A 27,835-nucleotide genomic window follows, 5' to 3' on the forward strand; every position below is an offset into this window, starting at 1 on the left:
TAACCTCCACATTTTATAGCTTATTTCTAGCTTCCTATTACAGCTTCTATTTCATTTATTTTATTTAGGGATAAATGTTCACCTGGCTGTCATACATGTCAGCAGTGTTGGTTATTATGCCAACATAGCAGGAATTAGAGATGATTTGGCACTGTATGGTCCTATAAGCAGAGAAAAGGTGGGGATCTCGGGCTGTTTATGGCTCAGACTCTAAACAAAGAGCCCTGGTAGCCTGTGTGTGATCAATCTTTCTCGCCAAAAGGTCTGACAGCTCCGTGCCCTAAGAACACATTTAAACCATCTAACACTCACTTAGATCATATATGGCCAGGAAGAGGACAACCACTCGCTACTTTGGGCTGTAGAAGACATTTTCATCTTAGACATTTCTTTCAGGAATTTTCTCAAAGGCACGGACGACAAGCCCCGGCCATTTCGCAGTAAGCTGTTTGTTTACTGTCTTGACAATAAATCAGCAATCCACGTAAGACGACAATCTGCCACTTTTTCGTTTGCAAAAAAAAAAGGACAATACTGGCGCAGAAAAGAGCACAAAAAAGAGGAATGGACTTGGTTAGTGGTGTAGAAACGAATGGATCCGCTTTTGCGTAGGATCAGTTGTTTGCTGAGGTGAGTGGGTGTTGGCATTCAGCTAAAAATCCCATTCACCCCCATACCTTTCTCTGTCAGCTATCAGATGGTAAAGTCCTTCTCTGGCCTGTTCAGGTTTTAAAATAATTCATCTTTATTTGTTTGTAGTATATATTTGATTTAGCTGCATATAATAGGCTAGCATATTTTAACGAATACATATTTATAAGAGATGCAGCCTGAATGAAACAGACATTGATCTTGTAACTGAACAAATATAGGCTACTCTAGGTTATAATGATATAACATAATTGAAAGATAAATAATGTCAATTGTGAAGTCATCATTAGGGTTCACAAATGATTCTGCTTTTAGCCGTATTTCTCCACTGTGCAGTAACCTACAGTAGCTATGGGTTATTGTCTAGCATGTATACAGCTAAAACCTTGTAACTTGTTTTTTATTTCTTCTCGTAATAAATAAAAAAAACCTGAAAAATAAAATATAGGCTCTGCAGTATTCACCTGGTTAGAGTGTATAGATTTAAATAGACACAGGTGTAGAAACAGGCCAATGTTACAAAGAGAACAAAGAACCGTCTCAAAACAAAAAAAATCTAACCTATTAGATTTACCAGAGCCTAAATACTCCTATAGACTTAAAAAAAAAAAAAAAAAACATTGAACATTATATATATAGACAGATTTGATTTATTTCTGCTGGTATAGTTCCCAGCTGTAGACATAGGAAGATCTTTTTCTCATTTGGTTGAACGAATGAAGACAGAAGTCGGTGCTGTGTGTGTTTGGATGAGTTTGGCTGAGGAGAACCAGCCACGTTTACCGTCTGTTCCTGAAGCGACAAGACATCTGGGAAGCAAGCAGGCAAAACAGACTCATGATGACTTGTTTAGAAAAAGATTTAATTCATCGTGTTAGGCTATTGTGCAGTGGAATTATTTTCTTTAATGTGTGTAAGTGTGATGCAACTGATTAAGACTGAAAATAAATTACAATAAATACAATAATGAACAATTACCGAGTGTGCATCTTTTTTTTACATCTTTCAATCTGAAGATGATGTATAGTTTTGATTTTCTTATAACACAATGCCACATTTATAACACATTTATAACATATAGGCTACACCTAATGTATATGTAATATTTTGAAATTATATTTGCTGAAATGATCATGTGTAAATGTGAAAATGGTCAGGCCGTTTGAAAGTTTTTATTGCATCTCGTTTCCGTCATTACTTCTGCTTTACAGATCATATTCCAGCTGAAAAGACGGATATGTTCCAGCTGACCCGCATATTAGCTGTTTCCCCGCTCCCACTGGAAAACACATTTAGCATCAAGCTGCATTGTGTGTGTGTGTGTGTGTGTGTGTGTGTGTATGTGTGTGAGTGTGTGAGTGTGTGACCTAAAAAGCAGTGTTCACGATGGGATTTTCATTAGAATTTTATTTATTGAACCCTCTGGATTCATGCTAAGATTTTAGAGATACTTCAATCCATGCATTACAGGCCTGCACTCTAAATTGTTATGCATGTTGACATTTGCTGAAGTATCATGATGACTTGAAAACAAACTGATATGGTAATAATGGTTCAGTTGGATTCCGGGCCTATTTGGCCACGCAGGAAATCAAGAAATGTGAGGGATTATTCAAGGAATGTTTGGGGCTATAGCAACAGAATAAAGGAACATATGGACAACCTATTAAGGAATAAATCTCCTCATATTGATGGCAAAATCACAACCCATGTTATAGCCACATTGACCATGTTTAAATATGGCTGCCAGTATAGTCCCATAGAAGAGATGCCCCCCTACCTACACAGCTCACCTTGTTTTCCAAATAAAATCCCACCAATAAGAGAATCTGTCCATCATTTTGACTCAAGTGTGCACTTGTCCACTCCTAAATGCGATTTCAAAGGCAAATAAATTTGTATGCTCATGGTTTCAGGTAAAGGTTTTGGAGCAAATGAGTGTTAGCCAGACTGATCATGTACTTCAAGTTGATGTGAGGGGGGAAAAAACAGGAGACAATGCAGGGAAATGTGTGGGGGATGGGAAGAGGCTGCTTCCAGCTCTCCAGGGCTACAATAAACTAGAAATTTATATGAATAAAGAAAACTCAGATGTGCTGAAGAGACAAGGTGTGCGTGTGTGTGTGTGTGTGTGTGTGTGTGTGTGTGTGTGTGTGTGTGTGTGTCCTGGACGTGTGTATTAATCTAAGGTGTCATCGGCTTGGCTCATCAGGAAGGTAAATTATTTTGAAGAAAGAATATACACAAATATATAAATGTTTACCTAGTAACACAACACAGAATCAACCTCTCTCTCTGCACTTTGGGATTCACTTTCAATAGAACAAACTACTGAAGGTGAGGATGAATGGATGAAATAGACTCCCAGGTGCTCATGACTGGTGACTGTCACTCACTATTGAAAAGTGTGAATAGCAATCATGCTTAATGTCCTTGCAATTTTCCCAAAAAGGATGAAAAAAGAGACTTAACTGAGCTGCATGTGCATGACCTTTGGGGGGAAGGAGGGAGGGTGTGTGTGTGTGTGTGTGTGTGTGTGTGTGTGTGGTGGTGGTGGTGGAGGGGTAGGTTTGGGGTATCTCTCACTTTTTAGAACCGCAAGTTCATAGCTCAACTGGGACTCAAGGGGGTTCAATCCACTTCCTGGAAAACGGGAGGTGGCTACATGCCACTGCAAATGTGCGTGTGTGTGCACGTGTGTGTGTCTGTGTGAGCATGTGCATGTGTTTGTGTATGAGTGTGTAACTCACTTTGTTATTATGATTTGTTCTCCTCAGTCATGGTCAATGGGGCCTCTGGGCCCAAACTGTGTGTGTGTGTGTGTGTGTGTGTGTGTGTGTGTGTGTGTGTGTGTGTGTGTGTGTGTGTGTGTGTGAGAGAGAGAGTATGTATTGGAACATGCATGTATGTGAGCACGCTTTGTATGTAGCTGCATGTGTGTTTGTGTGATTACATGTTTTCACCAGAGATGCGGTTTTGTTTTTCACTACTATTTGAAAGCACATGAGGTACAGTAGTATGAGCAGAAGGTTTCGGTCTCCCACTGTTATCATCCCATCACTTGATATATCATTTTGTGCTGTTCTCAGATAGGGCAATAAAAAGTGTAAGAACCCCTGGCCAAACAGAATCCCTCTTTAATTAAATAAAGGTCTTTAAAAGGTAATTTAAGCTATAAATGACCATAAAATGCAACATAACATGCAGCAGTAATAGGCATTTTATGACGAAAATGATACAACTGGCGCAGGCCTGTATGAATAGGGAGTGGCCTCGCCGGGTAATAGTACGCCCCGATGCATTCAGCCCGTGTGGAGTGAAAAGACTTTAACATTGTTCCTCAGATGAGCCGCTGCCTCCACCTGCTGGCTGCCAGACAACAGCAGCACCGACTGGACTCCACATTAAAGATTAAACACATGAACACTATCATCAGGACAGATATAACTAGTCCTGTTTTAAGTTTTTTGAGTTTTAGGTTTTTAGATTGTTAGCTATACTTTTTTTTTGTATTATTATTATTTTTTTTATTGTCGTTTTCTAATTGCTCACTTTAACAGAATGGTGCGTTTACTTGGAAACTATTTCCACTATGTGAAACATGAAGTGTGTGTCTGCTGACTGTCTGCTGGCTGGCTGAAGACTGTTCTCCACTGGTCTCTAGTGCGACAAAACAACAAACGGATGTTTCAGCTCCGAGACAGTCTAATTGTTGGTGGACAGTTGTAAAGTAATTAAAAGAAGAAAAAAAACAGACTGCATGACAGGCTTCGAGTTTTATGGAGCTTTCCTGGATTTAGACCTTTCAAGACAGACCCATCTGCACACCCCCCACCCCCCACCCCCCCCCCCTCTCTCTCTCTCTCTCTGTCTGTCTGTCTGTCTCTGTGTTAAGCCATAGATTTTTGTTTTAGGACCATCTTGCAGCAATATCACATATTTGACTGTTTGCCCAAGCCTCATTAGGAATGTTGGGCAACTGCTGTCACTTTCTTTCAGCCCTGAACATCCACGATGCCTCCGCGTGCTTTGCTCTCTTCACACCTTATAAACAGTTAAAGCTGTGATTGTGCTTTATTGCAGCGTGGCATCCAATCTGCTTTGAAGGGCTTTGAAAGGGCTTGGCTTGGCCTGGAAGGCATTTATTATTCATGTTGTGATCCAGACTTTAATGCAATGCAAAATGCCAGTGTTAATTATTTGACTGTAATTTTTTTATTTTTTATTTTCTTTTACATTGTTTTCATTTGCTCTTTCTTTTATGACTTTGGCTGTATTTTGACTTGCAACATCTTTGTATGCTGTTGGTCTGAAATGTTTTATTTTTTTTCACGATGCTGCTCTCTTGGCCAGGTCTCCTGAAAAGGAATTTCTTAATCTGAATGATAGTGGTGGTTAAATAATGGTAAAATAAAAATGACAATAAAAATAACATGCTTTAAAACTTTATGTCTGGTATTTTGTTCACTTACAGGCAGCTACGAATCTCCAAAGGGAAAACGTTATTGGCTATCGCCCTCATCTCCACAGTTAGTATTTTAAAAGATAAATACAACTGCAAATGGGAGGCAAAGGCCTTTCTATAAGAAAATAGTTGGACTGGACTTTTAAGGTTTTCGTTTGTGACTGATTTGGGTTATCTGTGCCATAAAGCCCAATGGTTACAAACCAGGATTTCAGAATAGAAAGTAAAAGTATAATCTGTTTCTGTAATGTGTACAAGTTTTACAATCCATTGCATTTTTTATGACAAAAGTAAAAGTGATCCTTTTAAACTTCCCAACTCTTTTTTAGGTTAAACTGTGCAATAAATTAAATAAGTAATAGCAGCCTACAGCTATAGTAGTATTTCATATTTTGTGTAATGTATATCTTCATGTTGTAAATATATTAAATAGTATCCTAGGCTAATTATTTGAAATAATGAATATCACCTCGGAGATGTCGTGTGCTATACAAACTACTCTTTATTTTAGATAAGACCAGGTACGACGAGGTATTTTAAGTGTGCACAGTGTTGTCCTATTTTCACAAATGCATCAAAACTTAACGATAACAAAAACAACAACATCGAAATTGCAAAAACAATAACAATAACTTAATCTTATGCAAATAGGTAGTTGAAAGACATTCAGGTAGTCAAGGATAATTTCATGCAAGGAACAAATGGCCTAGTTAACTATTTCTGTGCGCCAAATACAACACATCTAAATTCTGATAAGATACTGAATGTCCTCTCACAAACATGAAACACTGAACATCATAGAAAACGATCCAGCAGTTTTTTTTTTATAACAACACAAGCTATACAACAACATGTGTAACAGGTCAGGAATATTAAGGACAGAAACCCCAGGCTCAACTCCACCATCAGTCCAAAATAATTAATTGTCTCTCCGCCGGTCTTTGTTTCCTTTCTTCATCTTCATCCTGCGGTTCTGAAACCAGATTTTGACCTGTCTCTCGGTCAAATTCAGGACTCTTGCTACTTCGTATCTACGGTCCCGGGGGAGGTACATATTAAACAGAAACTCCTTTTCCAGTTCGAGGATTTGGTGCTTTGAGTACGGGCAACGCTTTTTTCTGGTGGATTTTGCGTGAAGCCAGTTGGATGATGGGTTATCTGGAAATAGGGGGTCAAAACCATGAGACAAGAGAGTTCAGCATTGCTCTCAGTATATGACTCACAACAGAACTAGCCTACTGCAATTTATTATCCAATTTGGGAAGGACATGCCATTGTAAGATAATACAGTCAGATCAGGACTATGTTGGCTCAGAAGTGAGTTCTTCAAATCATCTTGAAGTGAAGCAGCCTTGAAAAAGTGTATATTTTTACTGAAAGCTATAACATGAGGCTGTCTGGCCTTGACAATAGCAAAATCCGAGCCTAACCCTGTTCAAAATAGTGTGCAGCTACACAGTGGAGTGCACCCACCACCCTGCAGAATGTGGATCTTATTTTCCAACAGATCAACTCACTGACCGACAGATTTTATCCACTGTATATACTCTCATCATAAGATATTTGCTAAAATGATGGATAATATTTTAGGGCCATTCTCGACTAAATTGGGCCTGTGACATCCGACATGAATCCTCCATCTCTTATAACGCCCTCACCTACACTAAAATGAGAGTCTGCCATAATAATGACCACAATAAGATCAAAATGCATCACTTACTTGCATCTATTTCCCTCTTTTCTTCAGCTGGCGGGCTCTGCTCGACGGGTTTAGACGTGGATGTCGTCGTATCGCACGCAATCTCCGTGAGGGACGCTCCGTTTTCAATGTCAGACAAAAGAGGTGTGTGCGTCTCCAAAGTTGTACATTCAGCGCTCCCAATCACAGGCTCGGATTTGATATCATAATGCATGGTTGTGGACGGTAATCCCGTTAAACACAAGGACGCAGAAACTGGGTCCAACGCCCAGGAGCGCGTAAACATTCCATCGGTGTCTCCGGTCGTGTAATGGTGATGTATATAGGTTGGAGTTGCTGTGCTTGGAGGATGGGCCGAGATGGGACTCCAAGATCCACCAAAAATAGAGGATTTCGCCTGCAAAGGGCAAGACTCTTGTCCGCCATATTCAGTCAGCATCGCCTGCTCCACCCCTGCAGCTGATGAGTACCTCGGTGCCAGATCTTCCTGCTCGGGAAGAACACGCGAGTCAACATAATAACTTGTTCCCAACGTCGACATGGCAAAAAAATGCAAAGCGTTACAGTGCTGCAATATTTAGAAAAAAACACATTCATTGCATGGTCGCCTGCTGCTTTCCTGCACCAGGAGCTCAATGCGTCCAGTAAGTTGAACCTTGCCCAAGACTGGATAGGGCGCCCCAAACACGTGACCGTGGGACAGAACAATAAATAATAAATCAGCCTGCTGCTCAACTAAATGGCCACCATTTTCCCCACCATATTTTAATAGCAAAACCCTACGCCTTTATTGGGATATATTTCGTTTTATAAGCAATAAACGTTATGATTTTTGTCAAGAGATCTTGTGTTAGTGTAATCGAACATACTTGTGATTGGGGGTTTGGCAACAGAGGTAACATCACTTTAAAGCCTCTAGTTGTGAAAATACTAAACAACCAATTACCTTTAAAAAAGTTTTATATACATAAAATCCCAATGGGTTCATTTATTTAAAAAAATCATAAACTTATTATGACCCAATAACCAGAAAACTCTTGTTTTGGAAAGGAAATGTTTGGTTGCCTTACTTGTTAGTGGTTGGTATATAAAAGATTTTCAAGGTTTAAAAAAACAACAACAATAAAACAAGCTGATCTAAAATGTATTTGAAGGCCTATTAGAGTTCACAATGCCAGAAAGTTGTGAACCAAAAGATGCACATTAGGGTGTCTGCAATAAGGTCTAGGTCTACTTTTAAGGCAATCTAAAACGGAAAGTGGGGTGAGGTTATTTGGGTGCTATATAACAGTCCGTTTTATCACGGGCAATTGGGTTGTTTTTCTTTAGGTTACAACCTGGCTGTCTAAGCTAAATATCACCAATAAAGCCCATCCTTTGTGTCCTTTCTCTGGCGCAAGCAGACGCATCCGGCTTTTACGGCGAGGCGTTGGGACAGACTGCAATGATCATAACCGAGGCCTTGTCTGTCCTTTCCCCCACTCTGCACATACAAGCCTAATCCTCTTACTTTTGTACTTCTTGTTGTTTAGATATAGTGGCTCAAACTGCTATCCACATGTAGACTTATAGACATGATGCAGAAAAGAAATGTAACCTTTTCCACCCAAGTTGATGATTCTGACTTTACTTAAACAGATAGCCCATGCGTAAATAACAGTCATATGGATCTAGCTTCATATTTTTACAATGAAAACCCACAGTAAAATTTGTCCGTATCAATAATATTCTTTACGCACAGCAACAAAACACATCATGCTATTTCATTTTTTTGGAATAAAGCATTTGTGTAGTTGATGCAGTCTGTGTCGAATGATGAAATTAATCAGTATTTCAAAGTAATTCAGTTTTCATGATGCGACGAGTTTTACTGAGGTAATCAAGGCAGTTTCGTGTTGTGGGAGAAAACAAATATAGCCCAACAACATGAGACTACCTAAACCACTCAACAGCCCACTCTCCTCTTGAGGAATATGCTCAATAAAGTTTTTTTAAGATGTGCAAAATGATGTAATCTTTTGTCCTATAATAAGCCTAACTGTGGCAATTTCAGAAAACCGAAAATGGCCAAAAGATCAGCGTTCATCAGGCAGATTCCATTCGTGCTGTATCACGGAAATCATATAGTCTAATATTCATATTAAGTGCGGCAATTTTGGCAGGATTTTGCCGCATTTTAGACCATAATGTTCAAACCAGCCTCCCCAGACACTGCCGTGTCTAATTAATACATAGAAATGACAATTGAACAATTTTACCTACGATGACTATCTAATTAAATCCTCGGGAATGTGTATTGCCATTTTGGCAATAACAACCCATTCGCAATACCGCAGCCAAAGAAATCTCTGGTGTGAACTAAACATGTGGTTCACAGGTAGGCCTAATGTCAGAGAGAAAGCAAGAAAGTGTGCACAGCCGCCAGACACCTATTACAGGCCTGTAGCCAAACTCTGTGAAGGACATCACCCTCTACTATTGTAATAATATTTACTGTGCACTAAGCGGACCTAGTTAATAATACAAAGGCATTAGCACCCGTAGGCTATAGGCTACCTGTGCCAGCTTGCCCAAATATGTAAATAGCGCGCAACTCCTATTCTTTCTTTTTGGATACAATAACAAGTCTGCAGTTGCAGGGCATGATTTTATTAATTTGACCAGCAAAATGTGCAAATATTTATCAAACCTCTTGGGTTCTTTAGATGTGACATAAAAGCCTATGTTACTATAACATGAAAAATCCCAAGGGTTAGTCCAGCATGCAAATTCCAATGGTTCACTCAAGTTGACTATACAATATGTACAAGCCTAAAGCTCTGAAACGTGTCACATACTGAACATTTTATACACAATGGATTAACGTTACAAATGTAGCCATTTATAAATACATATCCACGACAAATAAAACAGATGTGAAAATAAAATTTTCCAAAAGAACAACAATCAATAAGTTAGCAATAGGGTCCTGTTTTCCAGGGACATTCTCACAGTTGGGCTTGCTCTGCACAGGCAGCCTTGCCATGGATGGAGGAGGGCGCCAAACACCCGCACAGTCTCATGAGAAATTGAAGTTGTTGGAGAGCTCTCGGATCCTATTTTCCCGGCTCATTTTTTTCAGTTTCATCCTCCTGTTTTGGAACCAGATTTTGACTTGCCTGTCAGTGAGGTGCACACTGCGGCTGATCTCCAGACGACGCTCTCTAGTCAAGTACATGTTGAAGAGAAACTCCTTCTCCAGCTCCAGAGTCTGGTGCTTGGTGTAGGGACAGCGCTTCTTTCGGCCACTCTTAGCTGTGAGCCAAGTAGCCGTACTTTCGATCTTCCCATCTCCTGCAACGAAAATAAGACAGGTATTAGGCAACAGGTGTGACCAAAACAAAAAATCAAATCTAAGACCACAGAATGTTTTCAAGGTTTTCGACATAGCCTCGGCTATATGGGCAAATATGAAATACGAATAGGGCTGAATCATATCATTGGGTGAAATGATAATTTATCTAGGTTAAAGTTAGCCCATAACCAAAATCAGTAGAACCTGGAACTGTCCAATATTTAAAAAGATGACCCGTTTCAAATGCTCTCAAGTTTAGACAGTAAAGATAAAGCAATGTTTAGTGAATGGATTCCACTGGATGAAGTGTCACCTATACTACATACTAATATTTTTTCTTCATAATAGGCTATATAGACCTAACGACTGATTTCTGTTCTATTTATTTGGCAAGTAATAGGCTGGCGCACAATCAATAGGCTTGTGGATACCCTTCTAGTTGCAATTCAACATTTTACCAGAAACTGTTCATTGCCCACTTAAGAAGCCTATACCACAGCAGCCTAAAGCCCATTACACCTTTATTAAGACATAAAAACGTAGCCTACACAGTCTGCTGAAATTATGGCTATGCATTTTATGAGGGGACGACTGAGGACATCAGCGTCTTGCATTGGACAGATGGACTGGACTGGACTGGATTGGCCTTGCTGTTCGTCGTCATGAAATAATAAAATAAAATAAAAACACACAGGATGAATTCCCAGACCGGGTTTCTCTGTCAAAACCACAACGCCATGCCGTCACCTATAAGATTTAATCCGTGAGGTTTATGTGGAGAGCGTTGCCGTAGCCTGTAATGGCACAGCGAGCAGCCTTTTGTAAAAACGTTTTATAACGCGGATGGTTCCGATCCTCGGTTCTGATTGGCTGCGTCACGTTCGATTCCATTGTAAATACCCGATAAACACACACCTGTGACCGAATGACCGTAAATTTAAATATTAATCCGCAAAGTGAAAATCATCACTCATACCAGTACCTATCTGTCGCTTAGCAACCATCTTGTTTAGCTATAGGGATTAAAAAAAACAACATCATAGCCTTAAAATCACAGCCTTCTCCTGCCCTGAACTCCCTGTCTGCAGCCTACACACAGGACTATTTTCGCACTACATTTCGAATATATGTATGTCGGCTCTTCACCTTTGACGGGCTTTTCGGGGCATTCTGCTCCGCAAGGCTCTGTGGGTTCAGGAGAGGACGAGCTTTCCGAGGAGAGACGGCTGTCCTCCTCTCTGGCCGGGACGCAGGGCGCAGAGGCGGGCGCCTCCTCATGGCTCTCCCTCCGGTCCGGCTCCACAGACGCAGCCGGGGGCTGGGAGGAGGTGTCCAAGCGGGCAGGTCGTTGCAAAGTAAAGTGAGTCATATTTGGCTGAACATCGTGATAAAGCCTCGAGGACGCGTATGTCTGAGACAGGCGGAAGTACCCGGGGACAGGCACGGTGCTGCCGGTAACGGGGCATGATCCAGGCGAGTAGGATATGTCATCTACTGTTGCTCCTTTAGGACATTTCTCGGACTCATAAAGGCAATATGCGCTCTCCTCCTTTATACTCGGAGAGAATGAACACTGAGCCATATGCTGGCTGCTGGGCTGGTCGACACGGCAAGACCTCGACGTCTCCAGCCACGTTTCCATTCCTTGAACATATGGAGCAGAAGAAGGGATCACACTTTGGGAACTTGGCTCGTTGCGCTTACCGATACCCGGGAAACAAGAGCCACCGGAGAGTCCATAGGAATACTCCGACGCCGGTGGCAAATACACCCCGTTACTTTGGTAATACGGGACACCAGTCTCGGTTCTCACGTTGATTAAGGAGTCCACGAAAAACGAATTTCCAGCTTGGTTGTTGGGGCATGTCATCGTTGTGGTGTAATTTGACGGAGGATGAAGATAGCCCTTTCTGGCTGACATTTCTTGTGCAAAACATTGCTGAATATAATTACTGATACTCACGCTTCTCACTTCAGCCTACAGCCAATTAAAACACCAGACGACGAGAGACTCCTCCCAGTCCGAGCAGGCAGTTCCACTGTGTCATATATTTTGTTTTAGGCTAAGTAAAGAGAAAACTATGGGGGGAAAGTGGTGCATCAAAGGTTTTCATTTTAGCTGAAATACAAACCTCCCTCGAATCTCTAATATGGAGCCTCACTGCATACAAGCCAAGCCAATTTAGTCAACCTATGCAAATTAAACAACGAGCCGTAGTTGACTACTCAGCTGCAGAAAGCTGTCCCTAACAGTTGTTGTGTACAATGCATAGCTTTATAGCTAATTTTACAACACTGTAAAAATCAGGGGTTGTTGAGGTGCCTCAGGGTGCATCAAAGATCCCAAAGGTCCCTGTAGAGCCTGTGGTCTTGGGACTCTTAAACCTGTTTTGTGTTGCTCTGATGAACCTCATGGTAGGCCTACTAATTTTAAAAACCCTCATGGACTGTCCAAAAGCATTTGCACACAATGTTTCAGCTTGCATTTTGAAGCTACATCTTCTAATATTTTTGACCATTACACCATTAAGACCATTACAATGCAATTTCTTTTAGGAGCCATCTTTGTGCGTATATCCGTTGTCTATTGATCGTGTGAATATTGTGGGTGCAATTGCCATGATTGCGTCCAGACACCTTTTACTGCAAAGACATGATTTTGCTGAGTATTTATAAGGGTGGGACACTGAAAAAGTAAGCGCCACACTTGATGAATAGCGCCATTACAGAGCCATATCTGTCTTAGTGATTATAATGCATACTGGCAAGACTGGAATAGATTTATTTCATTATTGCAAAATGATGATATCAGAATTTCTTTATTCGTCTTGTTAGGAATAATAGAACTCCTTAAAGAACCTCAGAGAAGCTATGGGTCCTTATAGGTTCACATGTTCAATTTCAAGAACTCCGATTCCTTGAAGAACCTTATTTTTGTTACAAGAAATATAAAAAAATACACACTTTGTCTTCGCACAAAGGAACTTTAGAGTTCATAGACTTAAGAGTAGGCCTACACATAAGCCCTCCTTTAATTCCAATAACTTAAATGTTTTATCCAAAGTATATAGTAGAACGATATATATATACATACATACATGCTTGATGCGTAATGACATATGTATAGCCTATGTATGCGTCTAGGCCTATCTATCTATCTATCTATCTATCTATCTATCTATCTATCTATCTATCTATCTATCTATCGCTCTATCTATCTATCTATGAATCCATTCTACACACGATTAAAATGCTCCATGCTTTTCAAAGTTGTTTAGAATTATTCTATTTTTTTCTTCAAATGATCTGGGTCAAAGTAGTCTCTGTCCTCTGTGCAGCATTTGAAAATCGTGTGACAAAATAGGTTTACGCATCAAAATTAGAGATTATGAAAAAAAGACAATATCAAAACTAGGCCTACTTATCATGATTCTGCTGATTAAATCCGAAAATAAAAATTGAAACATCTAATTGTTCTTTTGGTGGGTGGATCTTGGAGTATACAGAGCCTAACGTTTCATACACTCAAAATATCATTATGTCTTTTTTAAAACATGAAGCAAAGGCCCACACACCTCTTGCATTCATACTTATTGGAGGCCTACTATTATAGCGAATGTCGTGTCTACTGAAAGAATAATCAACAGCCTAATAATGTGACCTTTGTGTAACTTTGTGTAATATTTGCAGGAGGTGTGTCTCATCTGGTGACGTGCCGATAAATAAAAAGGTGGATAAACGATGATCTCCACTCGGGTATCATCACAGGGCAAACAACCAATAAACACAAATCATTACCACCATGCTATTACAAATAGCCTAAATACGTTCAGAAAAGCAACATGTGCTTTTTTCCCTGAAAATACCCTATTTTCATTTAAGTTATTTTTGATACTAGACTAGTATGAAATTAATTTATATCCTATAGATTTATGTCAGATAAAAAAGATAGGTAAATTTAGTTTTGGGTGGGTTTTCTCTCCAATACATCCCTGGCCTTATCTCCATTTTCGTCAAACCTACCAAGTCAGTAGACTTAAGGTCTATCAGAGGTAATAGTTTCTGCATAAACATTTAATAGCGCGTCACACTCGCAGTATAGTCTAAGCTACAGTGAAAGATAATAATCATAACCCCTCTCGGATCATTTGCTGTGATCTTTCAATGTGGTAAAACAGTGCGCAGTGGGTAAGCTATCCTCATATTATTATTCCCGTAAAACTTCGCAGGTTTATATGCTCTCTTTTTTCTGTTGAACTGAAAAAAATAAAAGGCTTTTTTTCCCTCTTCCTTTCCTCCTTACTAAAACACTTTCATGAATCCAGAGGGTTCAATAAATGAAACTCTTCATGTGAAAATCGTGAACACTGTTTTGTCTAGGTCTCTCTCTCCCTCTCTCTCTCTCTCTTTCTTACACACACACACACACACACACACACACACACACACACACACACACACACACACACACACACACACTATTTGGATGCAACAAGATACAACTAAGCATAAATGACCTATTGGTCTATGGGATAATCCAAGTGTTTTTTGTCTATTCACAGCGTCCATATTTAGGCTAAACAATACTAATCCAACTCTATGATTACAGATGAGGTCTTACAATACACTTTACTATACACATCAAAGTTGTTGAGCAACAAAAGGTTTGGAATAGACCTATGAATAGACAAAAAAAAGTTTACTCCAACGTGGAATAGTGTAACTTTTCAGTGCTGTAGGCCAACTTTTGCAAAACAAAACTACCTCCAAACTATCTTTCATGTTAAAAACGCATATGATTTCAGCTTCTTCTTGCACTTTTTCCAGCAATGCTTTAGCTTTTCCACATAAAGTGAGAAATAGCCTGTTCAATTCAGCATTTATCAGACGGGGATAAGCTGGGGTAATAATTCATTAAGTCACATAAGGTAATCCTCTCTATTCATAAAATGCACACCATGTATTTTTGCACCTACCTTAAATCCTGAGGTCCTCACATATTTTGATGCAGCTGAGCGGTGAGTGAAACTTCTCTTAAATTTCAATTCACGGCAATGACATTGATCTGAGGAGCGCCACCCAGTGGGGGAAAGAAACAAAAACACACAGTGGGCAGACTGGCTAGCAAATGCAGAATATTCCTACCGCGGTAAGACGCTGAAACAAATGACGCCGGAAAGGTCCGTGAACACAAGCTTTCAATGCTCCCAGCCGTTGTTTTTCAGCCCCTTAGTCACAGTTAATAACCTTGGTCTCAGACGCTTTATTGCACTACACTCCAAATGCTCCAGACGAATACGCGTTTTATGGCCAAGTTACTGGAGCAACTGGGAGGATGTGCAGCAATCAAAGCGGAATTCCTGGGAGCCTCACAGGATGCACGGTATAAGGAGGGCATCAGGGCCCTTATTAGCTTATGGCAGGCCATTTAAATTGTTTTCAGCGGCCTGGAATCAGGAATTTAGTGGAGGCTAAACCCACCTAAACCCAGCTTTTACCAACCTTTTTATTTGCGGACTATACAGTTTACCCACCCTTTTTTTAGTTTGACATAAATGTTTATGACCTAAATCCATAGTATACATAATAGTAAGTAGTATGAAATTGATGTAAGTTATTTAAACATAGGTCTTTCGAGGGAGAAAAAAGCAAAAATGACGGCCTATATCGCTGAAGATATAATCTGCGATCTGCGTGTCTCCAGATCAACGCGACACTGAGCAGAGGGAATAAATGAATGTGTGAAGATGCAACTGGCTGGTGATTGTTTTGTTTCCCTAATAATGATCACCGACTGGAGGTCATAGTTTACCCACTTTTTTATTTACCACTACGCTACTGCCTATAATGGATCAACGCAGGCTGCATTTCAATAAATAACAAATGTAATCATAGGTCTCACAATAACCAGTCTGATATGAGCATACAATGAGACGGGCCAAATTCTTTTAAATAGGCTGTTTGCTAGAATTTAGACTCAAACAAGTGTCAAGGTTGTTTCAGTAAGCCTAACATGCATGTTAGGTCAGAAATCAGCCTGTCCACTTTGCCCCAGAAATGAATGTCGCCTTTGTAATGGATATCAAATAATAACTGCAGCAGATCCGATTTCCAGCCATTGGGAATAAAAAGCAACAGGCCAACACATCATACATCTGATACGATCCACGTGCTGGCATATAAAACAAAATGTGGGATTATATTTCAACTGGGGTTTTGCCCTTTTATCAAAGGTTTTGCCCTTTGGTTGGAGTTAGAAAATAATCCAATTTAACGGCCAAGAGCTCAGTATAAAGTGTTTGCGCTGAATGTGAAGCGCAGATGTTATTTAGCCTTGGATTTCTGCTTTACCAATGCATGATGAGTGACTCGGTGTCACAGTATAATTTAACTAATTCCAGTTTATGCAACATAGACCTGTAATTTTAGGGCAGTTGTTCACTTCATACAAACCGCCAACAACAGCAGCTGAGGTCTGACAGTAATTCGAAAACACACAAGACATTTTTCAGACATCCGAGCTGTATTTGTACAATAAAGTTAAAGCCTAGGAGACGAAGGGAAAACAGTATTTTACTGTCATGATTTCTGGCCACAAAAGTTGCTTGCGCGTAAATTTGAGGCGTCATTTTTCATTTTGAGGAAAATGGATTGGATCACGGAGATTTTTTTTTAATGCAGGTGCATCGTAGTCTTCGTACTATAAGCCATAGCTTACATCTAATAGCATGAAGGATAGGCCTATATAGCTTGTTTTCCGCGTCAAAGTATCAAAGTACACGACACGCAACCACGTAGGCCTACATCCTTAAAATTGCGGGGGTTGATTCCATTGTTGATTGGTCGGGCAAGTACATAATAATAGTAATAATAATAATAATAATAGGCTAATAATAATAATAATAACCAAAGGCGTTTAATGACAAAATAGTCCATAAATAGTATATAATATTTCATGAAGTCTGAAATGTGAAACATTATAAAACTTGACATCTCCATCTGAGCCTCAGGTAACATATGTAGCCTGCATGAGGGGGAGGCTGCATGCCAGTGACTGTCTTTGTTCAGTTTTTACAGCAGGGGGTTCGTGGTGTAGTACTGTAAACGGTCTCTGTTCAGTTTCTTCTCCTTCATCCTCCTGTTCTGAAACCAGATTTTGACCTGGCGATCTGTGAGGTTGAGCATCCTGGAGAGCTGCAGACGCTTTTCTTTGTTGATGTAGACGCTGAAAAAGAATTCCCTCTCCAGTTCCCTTATTTGATATTTTGAATACGGGCATCTTTTCTTGCGCGTCCTTTGGCCACCTGGAACACAGTAAAGGTGAAGGTCAGCGTTATACGTGTAATGGCGTCAGATGTTATACTGCAACAATATGAAATCAATAGGCTGCTTCTTGTTCTGAAATAGCACTGTGGCCTGCAGATGTGCAGCTACCTGGGAGTTCAAGTGTTTCCTTCCTCTACCACTGGAGGCCTGCAGGACCAGGCGTTTGGTAAACAAAAACTGGACTTGATAGTGAAAACATGCAGGGTATAGCATTGCATGGAGGCAGTTGTGATGGCTTGAAATCGGCTAAACCATCGCCAGCACATATTTATTTTAAGAGTGAGGGTGTGGGCCTATAAACCCAGTCAGTATCATGTAGCTGATACGCGCATGGTCCGCTTTTGATTTCACTGTGGATTATGAGATGTTGTTTTAGTGTTAGTGACGCGAATTCTTCACATCTTTCATGGAAATAAATTGTTAAATTTAAATCCTTGTAAATCCAATGTTTTTTTCAAAATTATATAAATAACGAGCAGGGCTTCAATCTAATTATAGTCCAAAGTCTGCGGTTAAATACCTCAATACCTATAGCCTATATACAGCCTATATATAATAAAGCAAATTATGAATAAAAAAAAATGTTCAGCCCTACATATTCAACATGAACATGATCACATTTCATGGCACAAACAACAACAACACATGGCTACAAACTGGAGAGACAAATTAAAAAAGTTTAAATCCTTAGTGTCATAGCAGCCTTTATTACATAATTTTGCATATAAATGAAGTTAGGTTATTTCAACATAGATATGTAAAAGAAGTGGAGATCTTGTTTGAAATCTTGGATGATGGGGCTAAACGGCAAAGTCTTCACGGCCAATTTCAATCCCAAGCACGTGATCTTGTCGTTTATAACATAGTTTTGTTATAGGGTAAATCTGCAGGCCCTCCATAAACCTTACGTGCTTATAAAACAGCATATAAAAAGCTTTAACAGCAACGCGTTAGATTTTTCCTCCTTCTTGCATGAAGCCCGGGTGTGTGCGGGGCTACTTACTGCTGTTTTTGGTGTGTTTCTCCTCAGTGTCGCCGGGGGAGGACTTGGGGCTGCAGCTCTCCGCCGTGTCCGAGCCGGGAGCCGGAGCCGCTGGGCTTGTTTTGGTGGCGAGTCTGTCCGTGTCTGCGTGTGCTGTCGGTGTGCTTTCTGCATAGGCCGAGTCGAAAAACTGATCAAACGCTTGCGGCAGCACCCCGTTTCTGCCCACGCTGCCATAGAAGCCGGACGGCGGATTGGAGCCGGAGTGGCTCACGCCGGGGCTGTTTTTCACGAACCTCTCTCCCCCCAGTGAGGTCGGGCTCGTCCAGCCGTCCCGGTGCACGATGTCCTCCGTGTAGCAATGTGAGAGGCTCCCCCTGTGGTGCCATTTACTGGAGGCATCAATGCCATAGTCTCTGAAAGCGACATCTCTCACGGACGGGACCTGTGGCAGAGTTGAGGACTGGTAAGAATATGTCATGGGACAAGAGGACTGACTCTGGGTTAAATAATGAGGGAGACTCGAGAAGTCGGTTCCGGAGACGTAGTAAGTGCAGCTCGGCAAATACATATTAGACCCGGGGATCCGCTCATCAAAATCCATATTCTGCTATTGCCGCTGTCCTATAATAATCCTCGCATAGTTCCTCTGCGGCGCTGCGCTCCAGTCACTTTGAGGCAGATTGGTGGAGCAGAAATCCTTAGACGTACAAGCTGACGTGGGGATCCATCTCTATCCATTCCTGAGGGCCAAAGCCATGTGACCACTGGCACAAAATGACAGATACGCCTCAACTGATGTGTAGGCTATACGAGTCAACGAGTTTATAAAGTAGACCTGGGCTATATTGGAAAGGAAAAATACTGAGACGAAGATTTACATGGACTACATTAAAGGCTTCATTTTCACTGAGAGAGCTAAGTAGTTTACTACAGTTTAATTTTCAGCCTATAGATTGGTAGGAGCTATTTTAGTGTCTATAGGCTATCACCGTCCGTTTGGAAGCTCAAACACATTGCAAAAATATAGGCAAAAAGAGAATTACATTTTCGGTTGATTCTTCAAACAAGGACTCGTCCTAATTTTTCCTTACAGTTCATTAGAAACCTAAACCTCACCTTAACCCTAACCTTAACCTCTGCGGAGACTATCTGTTTCCCTAAACAGAGACGAAAAACATATTTTTCGACCAGAAAGCGAAAACCTATATTTCCCCCATATAGAAAATAATAAAATAATAGCCATAAACTGTGGCACATAAGGCTGAATCAGTTTTGAAGTGGCAACATGTAGCCTGAGACTGCAATGCGCAAGCTATAAAGCACAAAGATATCGTATTGAATAGCATTCAATATGCCACACTGCCCGTCAATTTAGAAATAGTTACGCTATTTCTTTTAATGGAAGTAATCGTTATTTAATCATTTGATTGTATCATTGCGTCTTCCCTGCAGCTAATGGTGGGTATGAATTCGTCGCGTCTCTCTGTGAATTTAATATAGCTCTTTCTAAATATAGACTAATCTGTTCCACAACTGACGGAGCAGTGTGAGTCATGCTGCACTTTTGGTAGGCATCAGTCCAGTTTGGCACCCGGGGACAAAAACACAATAGCCTAAAGAAGGGCTTGGTTATCTGCTTTACAGTTGGCTGTGTGGCTGTTTGGGCCAACATGCACCTTGGACCATTTTCAGAGGTCAGTGAGAGCAGAGTGTGCAGGCTTTTCGGCCGGCTGGACTCTGTCCCCTATATGCCCAAAATAGTGTTTAAATGCTTCCTGTTTTTGCCTGGCACGAGATTAAAAATTGATAAGCCTTCCTTTTAAACAGGCCTGCTACTCTAATGTTTTTATTGCCACGTGTGCTTGCAGTGAACCAGCATATTCCACTTCTGCTTTAAGACTAAATGCTTGGAGGATTGAAGCCTGGACAAATGGAAAGGATCAGGGGAACTGAGAAGAAGGCCAAGCTGCATGTAGCCTGAATAAAGTTCACTGTCCTAGGAAGGTAATTAGTTTGTACGCAGTCATGACAGAGCATGCGTTTAACGTTTAATGCAAACATACTGGAGTTGTTTATAGGCTATTAATGATCAAGGTATTTCTGAATGTAGCCAAGAAGATCCCAGCCTTCACTATCGTCCCAGAGCGTGTTCTCTGTTTGCAAGGCCTTGTTCAAAGCGTTGGACACGGGCTGCTTCCCTCACTCCAATCTGTTTTAATTTGTCATCACTTGTGCGCTAAGTGGGCGCGTGTGAAACATTTCACTAATCTAGCTGTGCAGTCCAATTTGAAATTTAGTCCCAAATCAGTTTCCACAGATCAAGAATGGTGAATTTATCATCTGCAGGGAAACATTAGGTGACTGTGTGATAGTTTATTCTCTTATTTCTGCCCAGTGGTTTGTTGTTTGTCTCGCAGCTAACCGACCGATGGAGGTGAGAGACGTGGATCAAACTTTCATGACTGTATGATATTATATTATTCACATCTGAAACACTTCACTGATGTTACATTTGATATGTTATTCAGTGATATCCATTTAGTGAGTAAATTGGTGTTAGCTGAAACAATAAACTTGACTGTGACTCCTGTTTGTTCGTTGTTGTTTTTTGAAGTATCAGGCCATTCTGAAATGTAGATCAGGCCAACTTCATCAATTGGAGTGAACGATTGATTATATGATCGGATAATATGATCGAGCTGTCAGCTTCATGCTTTAGGACGAGGCAGCGGGAGTGGCCTGTTGCTCAGATTAAACCTCCTTCCTCCTCGCTGTACAACACATTTCTCAAATAGTTTCACCTCACAACTGTTTAGATTACAGTCTGAAAGAAGCAGATTGTCGGTTGCCAGCAAGGTAAAACTGAGCCAGGTTACGGTGCATTCATCTATTCATCTATATGGCAGTTTTCATTAGAATCGAGCAGCTAATAAGAAGTGATGTAGAGGTAAATAAAAAAGGAGGAAAACTTTGACCTTCATAAGGAAAACAGCCATGAACACAAATCAAATATATTTTCAGAAAAGTATGAATTTATGCTTTCCCCCTGAAAAGAGCCTCTCTTCATACAACTTGCATCAGTTTGATAGTACTTACTTTGATGTACTCTGAATTTCATATAATAAAGATTTATGTCAGCCTAAAAAGGTGGGTAAACTGATCAGTTCACACCGCTGCATCCCTGGTTATAAGTCATCCATCCAGGCTAAAGTTAAATTTCAGTTAAATTTCAGTTAAAAGAGGCAATAGATTTCCTTGATATCATTTGTAACATGGCGGATCTATTTATGGAGCAAATGAAAGGCATGTTTGTTGTTAGTTTGTGAGAGTTTGAGATGGGATAAAGTAGTAAGGATGAAGGACAGGGAAATAAAAAGGCCTGCGCTTCTCTTATCTGTCCTGCTGCATAAAGGTCCCTTCAAAATAAATGTGGGAGGTTTATGTGAATTACCGAGATTGTGGGGGAAAATGCAAAAACTGAAGGTAAAAATAGAGCTGTAGTCAGTAGGTGGCTGTTTGTTTGTCTCTCAGCGCTAAATCATGATTTTCAAATAATAATGCAGATTACACCAACGGTTTTCTAGGTTTCCCACAATTTTCTGTCGACAGTTAAATGGCACATGGTGAAACTGTCCCAAAAAGCTGTATACCTGCCTTTCATGGTCCCCGACATCATTTCACAAGGGGCCATATTCTGATATTTGGGCCACTGTCCCGCTTAAGATTCGCAGTTTAAACAAAAAAAAAAGTCCCAGAGAAAATTAAACTGTGTGACATGAAAACAGTTTAAAATCCCTTCAGCCTCCTCATTTTGTTAATGGCTTGAAACTAATCACAGAGGAATCATTGCAAGCTTTTGATTTATTACTGAAATTGACAAATCTATTATTTTTTCATATGTCTTTAGGTATGAGGCCTCTAAAATGTTTTAAAAAGAATACTTTGGAAATATTAACATTTGTGTAGGATTTGTATAGCCTAGCAGCAGTTAATGTTAACTTGAACAAAATCACAGAATTATTAAATATGTCTCAGACATATTATGATATATGACACCAGATTTACATATAATGCCAAAATGGTCGAATCATACGAATTTACAGAGGCAAAAACTATAGGTGGGTCATGTCAGGTATGACCGTATAAGGATTTATCGTAATGTCAGCCTCCATGTGTCAACACACAAACTATGTAGAATGATTTCTAAAACAGTACCAGGCGAAGCTTTATATGTGATCTGTTTTACTTTATTTCTAAACTCAGGCTGTATAAGGACAGGATGGTTATTTTAGTGTAAACTGTGTTTTGGAACCATTTCCATCTGAGGAACCGCTTGGACATCTAAATGCTTCTTTACTGATTTGATAACTGCTCCGTTTAAAAGCACCTTCTGCTTCCCTATAAAACAGATGTTTTTTTCTTAGTGCTGTGCTTCCAAAAGAAGGTCCATGAGTTATTGTTACAGGAACGTGTATCTGAAAGTCTTGGTATGTTGATGAAACCAAAATATCCTTTTACCCTTCGATTAAGTATCTTCATTGCTTCATTACATCACTCCTCTCCATTGTCACATTATGTTATGTGAAGTGAGCAAATTACCGTTAATTAAAAGAAGGGAAAAACATTTTTGAGAACACAATTAAAGGAAAATAGCACTCATTTAAAGAATTCATATGTAAATAAATAGTTCAGAGATCCAGAGATATTTTGAACATTAAAAAAAAACACAATCCAGATACCAGAGAACTAGGACCTTTAATGTCAAGATGTAAAAACCTGAAGCTGCTCCAGGAAGAGAGAGAGACGGAAAAGATGGTAAAGACTGTGACAGCACCCAGGGGGGCTTCTGGGGATCAGGGTGCTTTTGGGGGTTCAGAACTGATACCACTGTAAAATAAGACTCATTCATGCAAAAAAAAAACAACATTTTCTTGGTTCACTAAATCAACATCTCATTCATTATCTATGGATCTTCTCATTTCATATTCAAGGCTGTCAAGCAGCCCTAAGCCCATAATCAAATAATGAAAGGCAGCAATTTTGGTTTACACTCCTTGTCCCAAATCAGACATCAATCACATCGTCTGTCTGTCTGTCTTCCTATCACTTTGGAAATGTGAATCTTCACTATGATGACATTTTATTCTCCCATGCAATGATTTATGAATCCAGATTTTGCATCATCTTTGCTCGTCTCTAATTCGGTGACAATTCTGGCTAAAAGAAAATCCAGAGGTTGACATAATTGCAAATCATGTGGTAAAATGTGGGGGATATAAACAGAAAATATGAGGAAAACACGTCAAAACAAAATGATTCCAGTAGGAGGAGACAAGTGCAAATTCATGATTTTCTTTTCAGGCCTAACAAGCGGAGAATTTGATTGTGTGTTCAGACTTGTGTTGCTGCCCTTGACGGCGCCTAATGCCAAGTTGCGGAAGGCTGAAGAGTCTCTACTGAAGGGAAAATGTTTTGGGTGACATATGTACATATACTCCGTTCAGTTTAATGTACCATAAGTATTTTGGTTTATTGGTTGAGGGGGGAGTTTTATGACAATTTGCCTCAATACAATTTTGTCTTTACCATGGCTGTAACTGATTTCCCAATAAAGAATTTCGTTCTGGTCTGAAGTTCATTAGTTTATAACACTTTGTTTTGATTTCAATTTTCTTAAACCCTACACACCCTTATATGTGCATAACAACTTAATAAACAGGAAACCACAGCAGCCCATAACTCAATGAGACTGCAAACTATGCTTATTTTTCATCCACAACATTTCGTTGGGTGAACAGCATGTCAGTATGTCCTGAAAACATCTCTCAATTCACTAACTCTATCATTCAGTATCAAGCAAGGAAGGAGGCAATGCATGAAATATATCAGCCTTTTATTTCGCCTTATATATATAGCTATATGGGCTATTCAGTGAAGTTGAAGCTTTAATTTCTTTGGATTGCGCCCTTCTTAGTTACAGTGTGAAATCCGTTGTCTCTTTTTTCATTATGCACAAAATCGAAATGTTTTAAATTCAGCAAAAATGCAAGTTGTCAGAGCTTTACAATTATTATTATGAGCCTAGTATTATTACTGTTAGCCTAGAATTACTATTATTACTAGTAGTAGTAGTAGCCTATAGTAGCCTAGTAGTGGTGTTTTAGATGTTGTTAGTATTATTATTGGAAGGCTATATTGCATCACTGTTATTACTGTATTGATTCATATCATGGCATGCTCATATATTCAGGCCTGGATGGAGGTTTTTGAGTCAGATGTATTAACCTGCTCAGCTGTTAGGGGGAGCAGTACAATGGAAATGGACAGGGGGGAGACCACATCTGTCTGCAGAGGAGGAAAAGTTTCCGACGGGACTCAGCCCTTGTAGGATGGGACATACGGTAGTAATAACACGACTCCCACAAAAAAATGTATTCTAAGATATCAAACTAAGTCCCAGTGCCTTGGAGACATCTTGAATGCCTTGAAGAAAATGACAAATACATGTGGCTGTTTTTCTCCTGTGATCTGAGGACTTGTGAGACGCGTGACGTTGAACTTGTTAGGCTTGTGTTATGCAATACATTTCTTTTTTCTTTTTCTTTTTTTAAATCAAATTCAAAGATGGTTGCGAATGAAGCCTGTATTACTTACATGCACACCGCTACTTCGATGTTAATGCGATTAGGAGAATACTGCGATATGTGAGGAAATGGCTCATGTTAACACCTTAATCCTATTATGATACTTCGATTAAGGTCATATTTGGATATTATTAATACTGCGATGAAGACCCGTGGAGTCCTGTGATTTTAGTGGTGTTTTTGAAGGGTTGTTTGGACACGAATAGGCCTGTCCATGGGCTTCACATACTCTGAGCTGTTAATTTTTATACCTACTACCGTTATTTACATCCACATTTCATTCTTAGAGTTTCAACACCAGATAAATTGGGTGAAATATTACAGTTACTCAATAATCGTAGTGTACAAGATCACACGAATAGCGGAATATCAACATAGCCGTCTTTAACTATATGCATGTAAACATCTTAATCAATTTGAAGACTTGTTTCAAAATTAGATAGGCCTAACCATTTGAAAAAAGCACCTATTGTTGCAAAATGATTCATAGCACAAAATTAAAACGAATATTAGGTCATAAAATTAAAACGAATAGTAAGGTCTTTACAAATTTATAATAGACAGACTGGATTATATTTTGGAGATTTCGAATGATGAAATTCGGATTTCCCTCCCCCCCCCAAAAAAAAACTGTATATGTAGCATTTTAGAAACGAAATTTCCAATTGTCTTAAGCAAAGCATGGGCAATAATATATTATTGTGTGTAAACATATTAATTGATTTAGGCATGCCGTTTGTTTATCTGAGTCCTTCTTTGTCAAGCACTTAGTCGCATGTAATATAAAATTATTTGCAATATATGAAAAAATATTTGTAATATAAAAATATTGCGAATATGAATGGAAAATGAATAAATCCGCATTGTCATTTCACACAACTCAAGCCAAATAAGGCGATGCTGAACTATTGAGAAAGCTGAAATAAACATTTAGGTTTGTAATTATAGGAATACAATTAAGAGTATAAAAAAAACAACTAAAAAAAAACTATAGGCCATTGCATTGATCAACCCTAACGAAAAATCACTATAATAAACTTCTATAGCCTGTAACATTGCTATCGGCAATCATTGTGTGTCTGTGCTACTAGTGATTTCATTTAGACTTTCTCGTGCTTCAATGTATTTTTTTTTTTTATCTCCTAACCCTAACCCTAGGGATATTATCACTATAATATCCCTATAATATTCATATAGTGAAATATTATCTGTATGATGAAATTATTGCTCCTTGTTTTACCTTAACGGCTGTGACAAGTTTTGATAGGGTAACAAGTATTCTTTCTATTCCATTACACACACACACACACACACACACACACACACACACACACACACACACACATACACTTGTCAGCAGCCTACAAAATAGTTTTGGCTTGAATCTCTCCTCATATGGAAGACAGTCTGTCTTTCCAGTCTGCTGTCGCTCTGCTGCGACACACAGAGTCTGCGCTGGCGGAGTTTCGCCACTAGATGGCAACATAAAGTCTTGGTGGATCAAATAGACCGGGGCTCGGTGCTAAATGAGGGCTTCATAAAGACATGAAATACATACTGCACATCATGTTAAGACTAAAGGTTTCAGTCTTTCATCAGTTTAGGGGACACTGCCTGTTTGAAATGACATAAAACCTTTACAGAGACTGGTGCAGTCTTTCACTGATAAGCGTCCCTGTTTAATTTGGACTGAAAAAGGTGAATGAACATCACAAGGTAGGTTATATTGCGTCTCGCAAACATTTATTGGGGAAAAAAACTTTGGCTATTGCAGTCAAGAAAGGGAGAATAGATATAGTTGCAGTCAGATAGTATTTACATGTTTAAATAGGCCTGCGTTTCAATACTTTGAAAATATGATTGACTGAGAGGCATAAATTGCATACATAGTCTATAGCCTGTTGAGTTGTACTGTGGCTCTGGGCAAAATGCCCAGACTTTATACATTGGAATGAAGACAATAACAATATTGCCTTAGGTGTGGGCCAACTAATTGTAATATTCAGGCTGTATTCTCACCTTTGATTCCGTTTCAGGTGACACTTTCATTATGACGGATTCAGTGACAGGCATTTTAAATTGTCTGTTCACCCACCTTTTAATTTGTGGAATAGAGTTTATCTACCTCTTTACCTTTTTAGATGAATCCTCATGAATGAAATCCATAGCCTAGGCCTACATCATAGTCACAAGTATCAGATTGATGTAAGTTATATGAGGATAGAATATGGAGAAAACAAACAAATGAATGCCGAAAATATTCTTGTTTTTTGTTTGTTGTTGTTTGCCTCATAGTTTACCACTACATCACTGTCTAAAGATATACTGAAATCTATTATAGTCACGAATTCTTTAGGCTGCAGCCTCCCTGTAACGAAGTGACTAAACTGAAGTGGAAGGGGCAGGGCAGCTGGATGCCACAGGCCCACAGACTGGACACAATGTCTTATCGTTTTGTGAATATTATAAGGAGATCCACGTCATACATCCCTCGGAGAATCGCCTTGGTCAACATGTTGCAAACCATTTCCGATCTTCTGTCAACAGGCCACATCGACTGGTTCCAATTAAAACGTGAGGAGGGAAACGTAGGCCTGAGTGAATTTCCAAAGCAGAACCACCTTGGCGACAAAGAAACCGTTCATAATGTAATAAATTATAGCACAGTTCATTTGGATGAAGGCGCATCCAGGTCCCTCTTTTCCCCCTCTTTCAGTATATATCTCCAAAG

The 27,835-nt window shown here is 39.7% G+C and overlaps 3 protein-coding genes across 3 annotated transcripts; all 3 read right to left on the reverse strand.

The window, feature by feature from the left end:
• Positions 1-6,035: 6,035 nt before the first annotated feature.
• hoxa9b (homeobox A9b) lies at positions 6,036-7,356 on the reverse strand. Its single transcript, XM_071919324.2, has 2 exons — positions 6,837-7,356; positions 6,036-6,274 (listed from the first exon to the last, which is right to left on the reverse strand). Exons 1-2 carry the CDS (start codon positions 7,354-7,356, stop codon positions 6,036-6,038), a joined length of 759 nt encoding a protein of 252 aa, XP_071775425.2.
• A 2,517-nt stretch (positions 7,357-9,873) lies between these two features.
• Positions 9,874-12,070, reverse strand: hoxa10b (homeobox A10b). The gene is made up of 2 exons (XM_071919323.1): positions 11,296-12,070; positions 9,874-10,148 (listed from the first exon to the last, which is right to left on the reverse strand). Exons 1-2 carry the CDS (start codon positions 12,068-12,070, stop codon positions 9,874-9,876), a joined length of 1,050 nt encoding a protein of 349 aa, XP_071775424.1.
• Positions 12,071-17,220: 5,150 nt separating this feature from the next.
• Positions 17,221-19,175, reverse strand: hoxa11b (homeobox A11b). The gene is made up of 2 exons (XM_071919325.1): positions 18,479-19,175; positions 17,221-17,453 (listed from the first exon to the last, which is right to left on the reverse strand). Exons 1-2 carry the CDS (start codon positions 19,059-19,061, stop codon positions 17,221-17,223), a joined length of 816 nt encoding a protein of 271 aa, XP_071775426.1. The 5' UTR covers positions 19,062-19,175.
• Positions 19,176-27,835: the final 8,660 nt, after the last annotated feature.

This window comes from Centroberyx gerrardi, chromosome 12 (assembly GCF_048128805.1).
Source record: "Centroberyx gerrardi isolate f3 chromosome 12, fCenGer3.hap1.cur.20231027, whole genome shotgun sequence".
Taxonomy (NCBI): Eukaryota; Metazoa; Chordata; class Actinopteri; order Beryciformes; family Berycidae; genus Centroberyx; species Centroberyx gerrardi.

Excerpts from the sequence above, each read along its gene's own strand:
- hoxa10b (XM_071919323.1), bottom strand. The coding sequence starts at position 12,070 with ATGTCAGCCAGAAAGGGCTATCTTCATCCTCCGTCAAATTACACCACA. Across the intron at positions 10,149-11,295 it reads CCCCGAAAAGCCCGTCAAAG|GAGATGGGAAGATCGAAAGT; the intron begins GTGAAGAGCCGA and ends TTTTCGTTGCAG.
- hoxa9b (XM_071919324.2), bottom strand. The coding sequence starts at position 7,356 with ATGTCGACGTTGGGAACAAGTTATTATGTTGACTCGCGTGTTCTTCCC. Across the intron at positions 6,275-6,836 it reads AAAGAGGGAAATAGATGCAA|ATAACCCATCATCCAACTGG; the intron begins GTAAGTGATGCA and ends CCCTATTTCCAG.
- hoxa11b (XM_071919325.1), bottom strand. The coding sequence starts at position 19,061 with ATGGATTTTGATGAGCGGATCCCCGGGTCTAATATGTATTTGCCGAGC. Across the intron at positions 17,454-18,478 it reads GAAACACACCAAAAACAGCA|GTGGCCAAAGGACGCGCAAG; the intron begins GTAAGTAGCCCC and ends ACTGTGTTCCAG.